The sequence below is a fragment of the Hyperolius riggenbachi genome, chromosome 12, assembly GCF_040937935.1.
Source record: "Hyperolius riggenbachi isolate aHypRig1 chromosome 12, aHypRig1.pri, whole genome shotgun sequence".
Classification (NCBI taxonomy): Eukaryota; Metazoa; Chordata; class Amphibia; order Anura; family Hyperoliidae; genus Hyperolius; species Hyperolius riggenbachi.
Genome location: NC_090657.1, coordinates 35,657,668 through 35,668,389, shown reverse-complemented (window position 1 = coordinate 35,668,389; position 10,722 = coordinate 35,657,668). Strand labels below are relative to the sequence as shown.

At 44.4% G+C, this 10,722-nt stretch overlaps 1 protein-coding gene across 3 annotated transcripts in view; it reads right to left on the bottom strand.

Annotated features, from left to right (window-relative positions):
- Positions 1-10,489: 10,489 nt before the first annotated feature.
- LOC137541628 (gastrin/cholecystokinin-like peptide) overlaps positions 10,490-10,722 on the bottom strand; it is a 36,386-nt gene continuing 36,153 nt past the window's right edge. For all 3 annotated transcript variants that reach the window (XM_068263026.1, XM_068263028.1, XM_068263027.1), the window contains exon 3: positions 10,490-10,665. In XM_068263026.1, coding sequence (XP_068119127.1) covers positions 10,565-10,665 — 101 coding nt within the window. In that variant the 3' untranslated portion in view covers positions 10,490-10,564. The remainder of the gene's footprint in view (positions 10,666-10,722) is intronic.

Genomic DNA, 10,722 nt, shown 5'->3' with positions numbered 1-10,722 from the left:
CTATAGCGGCGCACAGTGAGTAACTTTGGCCCCATCAGAAGTTACTTTTAAAACACTGTAATTCGGCCGTCGGCAATAGCTGGTAGTCAGATGACCTCATTACCCAGCATCCATGTTGACCTGGAGAGGGAATAGTAATTGGCGCCACCCTGACTAGTGCAGGAGCAGGATAAGCCGTATATCAGCTGTATCCTACGCCCACGTCTCCCGCTGGCGATTTCATCCGTTCGCTGTCCTAGCACCTTAGACTCCGCCCTCCAGGAACCTACAAACCCCCACCAAACTGCACTGCAAGTGTGCTGGCTGTCTCTTCTCCCTTACTTCCCTTGCCCATTATTATACATAGCTACAGGTGTCCTTTAGTATTGGGTAGCTAGAACTACTCTCAGTATTAAGTAGCTAGAGAAGTCCCTGACTGAAGGGAGATCCCGTCAGTGAAATACTGAGTGAGTAACCCATCATTTACACTCTCATTAGGACTCTGCATAGGGAAGGAGGGAGCGAGGCGCTTGGGGAGAGGAGTGAGCCGCCTTTCCATCCCTAGGCGCCTGTAGGCACGTGCCTACAGTGCCTTATGGTAAATCTGGCCCTGGAGTTTGGGCTACGCACTTTGGGGGTAGGGTTGTGTTTCAGGTTTGAAGTGCAGCTTTATTCAGCTGTGGCATTTCTCCTCCTCCTCCCTTATTTTCACCAAGCTGTACCCATAACCTCATCATAAACTCTAACATCGACCACCCATAAAGTGGACCTCCACTGTAAATTCCAAAGTAAAAAAAAGGCCAGAGTGACACTCCACCCCCGCCCCCTTTTTTTTTTTTTACCCAATACAGCAACGGCTTATTATGTCGGGGAAGAAGAGAACGGTTGGCTCAGTGGCACAGGTAGAAGCAGATTACCAATCAGGCCACACTATGAGGCTCCTCCCACCCACATATGACACAATCTCTTAGCACACTTTCCAAAAGCAGGAAACTGCTGTGGTAGTTTCTCAGGAAGAGGGAGTGGCTAACCAACAATTCCTGTATTTTATTACATGAAAGGGCAGTTTTTAGAATTTTTTATTTTAGTTATAACTTCTGTTGCCTGCGCTGATAGTGTGAGTTTTGTTTTTACGCCGGAGGTCTGCTTTAACAAAACTCCATTTCCTCCAAATGCCTCTTTCTAATGCCTAACCATTACCTGCCAACCCTAATTAATAAATCTACCCTTCCTTCCCTACCCTAACTTATACTTGCCTCTCACCATCTTCATCCAGGTCTTGTGCTTCAGTACAGGTGCCCACTGACCATCCTCTGCTGTAAGTTTCTCAGGCAAAGCCAAACTACACAAAGTACCGGTAGCAGCACCAAGTTCCCAATTGGCACTGCCTAGCCCTCCGCATAGCCAAAGCAGGTCATTTAGCTCAGCAGCAATACCAAAACCAGCGCCAAAACCATCTGCTTCATATATCGGACCATAGTGAAGCTGCGTAGAGTTCAGTAAATTAGTAGTTATTCATTTGCTGCCATTTGCACACACCAATTTTATTCAGATTGTTCTTAAATTATATATCTATAAAATGTTTCACTTTAGGAATTTGCATGCAATCATCACTATGGTCTGAAGTTAGAAACCACTGCTGCTTCATACCAGACAATTCAAAATACAGCCAGGTCTGGCTTGCTGAATCCGTTCTGTCCTTTGTCCTGAAGATGCCTTAGTGAGCTGAGCCCATACACTTGTATTGTGGGTGGCTCTGATTGTGTGGGGTACCCCCAGATTGCTTACGATAGAGATTTGTATGACCTGGGCCTTATACACCTGTAATGGTGACCCTGCGAGACATTGGTAATGTTCTGTACATACTGAGATGTAAATTTCATGATAATGGAAATATTCTGCACTGATTTGACCTGTTCAATAAACAGATGATATGTTGTCATGGTGATTGTGTGATGTCATAATGACGGGACAAGTGGAGATTGTGGCTATGAAATAAAGCTATTAGGAGTCCAAGCAAACATGGAGTTCTGCAACAGTAAAAAAGCAACACCATTAATGGCCTCAATTCACTAAGCAGTTTAGACTAGTCTAATGATGGTTTTTAGTCTACTGATGGTTTGGTCAGTTGCATCAAAGGGGAATTCACTATTACCAAATGTTTTAGACCTGTTTTTAGACCTGGTTTAAGCCATTTGGTAATTAGGTGGGTAAAGCAGGGGAAACGATCAAAAGATGCAATTCACAAACCAGTAGCTATGACTGACATCCTTTTTTTCTGAGCTCTCCTCTGCATACAATTAAACTCCTGCATAATTCATTCAAAAGGTTCCATCCTCATATCTAAAATACCTCATAGAATTACTTTACCGACAGAAATCCGCTGGTCTAATCTCTGTCAGAAAAAGTGGGCGTGGTTACTGTGACGCTCACATGGTTCCCAAGAAAACTGTGCTTGCGCCATTTAGTTTCAAAGTATTTTATTAGAGAATTCCAACAAAAAACTTACAGCTTTTAGATAATCCCTTAACAAAGGGTGTTATTCATTCAGTCAACATAACATACAAGAAAATAAATAAACAGAAACCAAACATGCAGGTCAATTTAGCATTCAAAAATGGGGGACAACCATATGGGTGGGCATAGCCCTTAGGAGAGAGCGCAGGACCGCAATCCCAAAGACGTAGAGGCTGAGAGCCAGGGTTGCCAAGTACGAGTGAAAGGCAAAGTTGCATCATTAACTATTGCTAGCAGTCTTTCAGAGATAAGTATATCCATAATGATGGCGTACACTAGATCAAATGAAAGGGTAGGTTTTAACCACTGGCGTGCGATATGGAGACGGGCCGCCTTGGCCACATGTTGGGCTAGTCTATGTTGTGGATATTTCCACCTCTGGGGCTTGTGTCCTAGTAGTAGTTGAAGGGGATCAGGTGAGAGGGGTACCTCAAGGGCTGTGCTTATGGCCGAAGCCACTTGGGCCCAATATTTTTTTGCTATTGGGCAGAACCACCATATGTGGGCAAGATCACCCAACTGCACACAACCTCTAAAGCACAGGGGAGATTTATCGTTAGATATGATATGCAATTTCTGTGGGGTAATATATGTACAATGCAATATTTTATAGTTAGTCTCAATATGTGAGAAGTAATTACTTCCTTTTGATAATGTGAGGCAGCATTTGGACCATTGTTTAATAGTAAGATTCTGACCTAAATCTTCCTCCCAGGCTTTCATCGATGGAAGTTGGTTAATTTCTATAGGCTGAGATATAGTGGAATATAGATAAGATATAAGGCCGCCCTCCAATGGTCTCCGGGCACAGCAATGTTCATAGGTAGTGCGAGTTGTGGAGATAGGACCCGATTGCGTGAGAGCTTTTAAATAATGATAAATCTGCACAGCTCTGAAGTACTCTGTAGATGGGAAGGCAGTATGGGAGCAAAATGTAGTCCAATTCGGGAATCTGTCATTGACTAAGAAATTAGCCAATGTGAGAAAGTTATGAGATATCCACCACTGGAAGGGACGGAACTCCCATCCTGGTGGAAAGTCAGGATTTCCAAATATTGGAAGCTGAGAAGGTATTGGAGATTGTAGTTTTTTTATTAAATCTCAATCTTTGCCAAAGAGAAAGTGAGTGGGCCGTTAAGGGTGACTGTTTTTTATATTTTGCCGGGGGTAAGTGTGGAGGTGCTTGCGCCATTTGAGTCACAAACGCAAATTCCATTGCAAATAGTAAAAAAAAGTCATTTTTCCAAATCAACTTTTTTTTCTCTTCTCCCTGGCTCTTTGATAGCTTCTAATTACAGAACTTTTCACCTAAGTGTGAAAAGCAGTGTCCTGGAAAGACATAGTCCCCATGTTGTGTGACAATGCCATCAATCTAGTTTTTGCTTGACAGGCCTCAATTCACTAAGCTTTATCGAACACTTTATCGAACGTTTGATAATTTACCTCATGGGTAAAATCTAATTTTGAATTCACTAAAGTGTTATATATTTATTGAATGTTTTATCGATAAAACATTTAATAATTATCTATAACACCTTAGGGAATGCAAAATTAGGTTTTACCCATGAGGTAAATTATCAAACGTTCGATAAAGTGTTTGATAAAGCTTAGTGAATTGAGGCCACAGAATCTAATAAAACTAAGAGAGACAAGCGGGCTCCAGCTTTCACAGCTCCACCCAGAGCAGCAAACGCACAGATCTTATCAGGGACTCTCTGGAAGTAGCTGACCTACTGTGACCCAGAAATGTCTATAATAATCCATAGACTTCTGTGTTTGTAATATTTCCGGTGTTACAAAGATACCAGGTCCTTCAAATTCGCAGAGTGTGTTGGACTTCACGTGACACTGGTCCTGAGAGATTTTCAACCATCTGGATCTTTCCACTGCTAGAAAGGGTGAAAGTAAGAACGGTGCTATAAGTCACCCAGATGACTCCTGTTTAGTATCAGCAGATTTGTACAATTATGCTGATTATGAATATGCATTCTGGTTCTTGATGTGACCTATGGGCACGGAGAAAGGGGGAAAAACAGGAATTAGGCCAAAATCTCTCCCTGTCTAACGAGGCACTGCATTATTCAAATTGCACAAGGCTGGACTTTTACATGTCATGACCACTCCCATCTACAGTGAGGATTAAATCTCCAATGACACAAGGGTCCAGGGTCTATCATCTGAAATCTTTGTCTAAATCAGGGATCCCCAACCTGTGGTCCGCGGCCCACTGGTGGTCCGCAGGACGTTTTCAGTTGGGCCGCGGGACTGTCCTCTTGTCTGCCCCCACCGCCCCGCCCCCTCCGCGGCCGCCGCTGCTGTTACCTTTGGCGGCTGCGTGGTCTCTTATATTCCCCTTTTCTCTCTTCCCAGCGTGTGAGTCACAACAGCGCGCCCTGCGGCTGCTGTGATAGAGAGGGAGGAAGCAGGAGAGAAAGAGCGGCCTCCTGTAACGGCGCGCCGTTACTATGGGAACCGCTCTCTCCTTCCTGCTTCCTCCCTCTCTATCACAGCAGCCGCAGGGCGCGCTGTTGATATTTTTCGTTTACCGATTGTACATACAATTGGGATTGTACATGCATGGGCACCTCCAACCAATCTTAACCGTTTACTATGCACACAGTGAATCTGCCTCCAGAAGTCTTTAGTGCATGAGGATTGGTGAGTGATTGTCACATTACATATTGTCGGCAGTTGTGTGACCAATCGTTATTGTCAGTCTGCTCACCGTACGTCCTGCGTACGCTAACAGGAGCAGATTAGACGAGATCGCGGGGCTGGATTGTCACAGTTACTCCTTGCTTGCCTTTGTGAATTGTGTAATTACTGAATGTTAGACCAGGTCTAAAAACTCGATTCAGCTCTCGAGTCTTATCTTCCTCTCGTTTTTCTTATCTTTTTCCATTCACTTCTATCAGAAAACGAGCGGCCAAAGAATCGAAAGCGAGATCGGGCATGTCGGAAATTATCTATCGAAGCATTTTATCAGCTTAAAAAGGAACCGTGTATTCCCAGCATTAAACATTACACCAAACCATCAGTAGACTAAAAACCATCTGTACACTAGTCTAGACTGCTTAGTGAATTGAGGCCATTTAATATAGGGCAAAATGTACATTGGGATACATAAATCGTGAACTTCCTCCCATTATGGCTTAACTACTTGCTGACTGCTCCACGCCAATTGGGGTGAGCAGTGCAGCAGCCCCAGGACCGCTCCACGCCGCTTGCCGTGAACGGTCTTCCATGGGGCTAGGGGGGTCCGCCCCGCCTTCAGTCTCCGAGCAGCGATCGCCGCTCAGGAGACTTAGACGGCGAAACCGCCGTCTAATAGGGTAGTACTGTGCTGCGATCAGCAGCAGTGCTGTACTAGGGACAGCCGTGTGACACAGAAGCGATCAGCGGTGATAGGCTGAAGCCTATCACAGTGATTGGCTGATTAAGGGAGGGAGGGAAAACATTTAAAGAAATGTTTTTTTTATTTAAAAAATAGTAATACAAATATTTATATAAAAAAATATAAACATAGGGGGGCCGATCAGACCCCACCAACAGAGAGCTCTGTTGGTGGGGAGAAAAGGTAGGAGGAATCACTTGTGTTCTGTGTTGTGCGGCCCTGCAGCTTGGCCTTAAAGCTGCAGTGGCCCAATTAGGTAAAAATGGCCTGGTCACTAGGGGGGTTTAACGGAAGCGGGAAAAAAGGGCGCAGGCAGCTAGTGGACAAAAAGGGCGCCGCCATTCACTCTCATAATAAATAACGTTTAATGGGCGCCGAGCAGGAAAAAAGGGCACCAGAGATAAATAACGTTTACAAACGGCGCCCAGAGATTTTTAATGATTTATAACTGTGCTTGTGGTGATTTACGTTTATAAAATGCACCCGTGCCGAATAACGTTTATAAAAATACTAAACATATTTATAAACTTATTTAACTAATTAAAACATTATTTAAAGTTTTATCCCTTACTGTTTGTAAAACATTATTATTCACAAAATAAAGCGATCAGTACGTAACGTAAATTGTAATATATTTTATCCCTTACTGTTTCTAAAACATTATCCTACACACAATACAGTGATCACTAAGGAGGGTCTTAGGGTTAGGCACCACCAGGGGGGTCTTAGGTTTAGGCACCACCAGGGGGGTCTTAGGTTTAGGCACCACCAGGGGGGTCTTAGGTTTAGGCACCACCAGGGGGGGTCTTAGGTTTAGGCACCACCAGGGGGGTCTTAGGTTTAGGCACCACCAGGGGGGGTCTTAGGTTTAGGCACCACCAGGGGGGGTCTTAGGTTTAGGCACCACCAGGGGGGTCTTAGGTTTAGGCACCACCAGGGGGGGTCTTAGGTTTAGGCACCACCAGGGGGGGTCTTAGGTTTAGGCACCACCAGGGGGGTCTTAGGGCTAGGCACCACCAGGGGGTTCTAGGGGTTAGGGATAGGTACAGGGAGGGTTCTGTGTGAGAGTAGGGTTAAGTATAGTTACAGTACAATATAAACCACCAGGGGGGTGGTTAGGGTTAGGCACCACCAGGGGGGTGGTTAGGGTTAGGCACCACCAGGGGGGTCTTAGGTTTAGGCACCACCAGGGGGGTCTAGGGGTTAGGGATGGGTACAGGGAGGGTTCTGTGTGAGAGTAGGCTTAGGTATAGTTTTAGTAGAATTTTAGTCATACTTACTAATGTTTTACAACACTTATTACGAACGTAGTTATATTTATATCATCGTTATAAAGAATATTTTCAGATTTTATTATAAGAACAAACCATAAATGAAGGTTATTCACAATAATATACAATTATAACAATTAAACATATATTATCGTTTTTTTAAGAAACGTAATTCTAAGTTTCACTTTTGAAACAGGGAAGATTAACGTTTTCACAATTGCCAATTTCATAAACATTATTTAATGATTTATAATTTTTTAAAACATTATTTGTAAACGAAATATAGCACACTATTTTTATAAACGCTATTAATGATTAATTATTCATTAGCGTTTACACCCCGCGCCCTTTTTGTATGTACGCGGGTTTAACACAGCGGTCCTTAAGTGGTTAAACGGCCTTCACTTTGCAGAGCAGGCTTTCCATTACATTTTGGAATTTGGCCATAGGGATTAGCCCCAATTTAAGCACAAGAACTACACGAGGCTGGATTTACACTTTTTGTGCCCCTGAGTACGTTGTGGCTTACCATTCTTGTGCAACAGCGCCCCTCGCCCCCTCCCATTCCTCGTGTCGCGGCTGTCGCCCCCCTCTTCTATGTGTATCATCCATGTACAGCAGCCCCTCCCATGTGCAGCCCCCTCTTCCATGTGTATCATCCATGTACAGCAGCCCCTCCCATGTGCAGCCCCCTCTTCCATGTGTATCATCCATGTACAGCAGCCCCTCCCATGTGCAGCCCCCTCTTCCATGTGTATCATCCATGTACAGCAGCCCCTCCCATTCCATGTGCAGCCCCCTCTTCCATGTGTATCATCCATGTACAGCGCCCCTCCCATTCCATGTGCAGCCCCCTCTTCCATGTGTATCATCCATGTACAGCAGCTCCTCCCATTCCATGTGCAGCCCCCTCTTCCATGTGTAACATCCTTGTACAGCAGCGTTCCTCCCATTCCATGTGCAGCCCCCTCTTCCATGTGTAACATCCATGTACAGCAGCCCCTCCCATTCCATGTGCAGCCCCCTCTTCCATGTGTATCATCCATGTACAGCAGCTCCTCCCATTCCATGTGCAGCCCCCTCTTCCATGTGTAACATCCATGTACAGCAGAGTTCCTCCCATTCCATGTGCAGCCCCCTCTTCCATGTGTATCATCCATGTACAGCAGCACCTCCCATTCCATGTGCAGCCCCCTCTTCCATGTGTTTCATCCATGTACAGCAGCCCCCTCCCATTCCATGTGCAGCCCCCTCTTCCATGTGTAACATCCATGTACAACAGCCCCTCCCATTCCATGTGCACCCCCCTCTTCCATGTGTAACATCCATGTACAGCAGCCCCTCCCACTCCATGTGCAGCCCGCTCTTCCATGTGTATCATCCATGTACAACAGCCCCCTCCCATTCCCTGTACAGCACCCTCGCCTATGTGTATCATCCATGTACAGCACCCCTCCCATTCCATGTGCAGCCCCCTCTTCTATGTGTATCATCCATGCATAGCTCCCAACTGTCCCTCTTTCGGAGGGACAGTCCCTCTTTGGGAGCCCTGTCCCTCTTTCCTCCTCATTTGTCCCTCTTTCAGGACGTTGTCCCTCTTTCTATGTAAATATATGTATTTCTCTGCTAAAAAATGTTTGACTCTAAACTTTATCCCCATCCTTTAAATTGATATATTACTAATTTTAAAATGTTACTATGAAGAAAAATGAACCAGGATAGAAAAGACCAGTGTGGTTTGAATTATACAACAACATATTTTTCTTATGAAACCTTTATAGTATGTGTGACTAGGGTTGTGATGGGGGCGTGATCAGGGGTGTGGCAGGGGCGTGGCTTAAGTCACCCTCTTTCTCATCTCAAAAAGTTGGGAGGTATGTCCATGTACAGTAGCCCCTCCCATTCATGTGCAGCCCCCTCACCTATGTGTATCATCCATGTACTGTACAGTAGCCCCTCCCATTCCATGTGCAGCCCCCTCGCTTATGTGTATCATCCATGTATAGTAGCCTCTCCCATTCCATGTGCAGCCCCCTCGCCTATGTGTATCATCCATGTACAGCAGCCCCTCCCATTCCATGAGCAGCTCCCTCGCCTATGTATATCATCCATGTACAAAAGCCCTTTTGTTTCAGGAAACAAAGCATCAGTGTCCCTTTTTTTTAATGGGTTGCTCCCAAATTTCAGCCTCATCTTTCACATGTAAAAATCCCTCCTTCATGTTCAGGTGCCCCTTTGTGTTGCAACCGCCCAAGGCCCTGGCCTTGCTGGCACCTGGCTTGTATTGTAGTCAGCTGGCCCAATCCAATTCACTTTTTCTCTTAAGTGATATGTTCATGTCTTATCAATAAAATGCCTTTTTAAAGTGGTCTGAAAGCCAGAATTTCTACTGTACTCTAAAAGATTCCTCACAGCTACTGTGATTCCTGAAAGCTACTATCCCAGTTTTTTTTTTTTTTAACAGAACATCACTGAAATGGTTAAACACTTTGTCCTGCTATTCAGCTGCAAATCGGCATCCAAACTGGAGATAACAGCTTCCTTGTTTACATTCCAATGTTGTTACAATGTGTGTAAACACAGTCTAACAAGTGGAAAGGAGCTTTCTGTGCTTCAGGTGCACACACACAGTTCAGAAAAGCTCATTAGATGTTAATATATAATAAAAAGCAGTTTGAATAAAATGCAATGCCAGCTTTCAGGGCAAGATAAACTACAAATAAAGTGAATTGGATCAGGGCCAGTGTCTTTATCTCAGAAGTGTCTGATTGGGTTCAGATTAGGACAATTTAATTCTAACACTCTAGGCCAAGATATTTATGGATATCGCTGCGCTGTGAAAAGGAACCTTGTTAAACTTAAATGGTAAAAGTTCCACCCTAAACTCTTGTCTCAAAGTTGAAAGCATACAATGTACATCTCTGACATTAAGGGACTTGGGCAAATATATGAAAACACTACACCAGTATTCTTCCACCAACAAACTTTACAGTTGGCACAGTGTGTACAGGCAAGTTGTGCTTCTCCAGGTAGCCGCCAAAACCAGATTCATCCATCATTTAGTGTTAGTAGTATCTTGGGGGGCAGTTAGTGTTAGGCGTAGGTAGGGAGAGGGTTAGAGTGAAAAGCAGGTTTGAAAAAGCTTTAGTAAAATATCGGCAGTATTGATGATATTTTACTAGTGACTTCACCCAGTGAAAAAAATTCCCAAAACTCATTTCACACGTATGCCCAGCTGGTGCCCTGTGAAATGAAAGAGTGCAGTATTGATCAGGGTATTAAATTATAACGGGTCTAAAAAGAATGGACACTGAATACTCAGACCAATAATTTAATAGCATCATTGTCCCCTTGCTGGGGCATTCACAGCAGTAAAAGAAAAACATGGGGGTAAGTAAAAGAATTAAGCATCTGTGTCTTCTGAACTCCGGCGGCCAAAGTCCATCCATCCAGCGTAGTCTCGGTCATGCATGGGATGAAGATGGCCTTCACCATTGGAAATTTCTGTAGTGTACAGGAAAATGGTTAGGAAGAGTCGTTATACAAGAAAATAGTTTATTA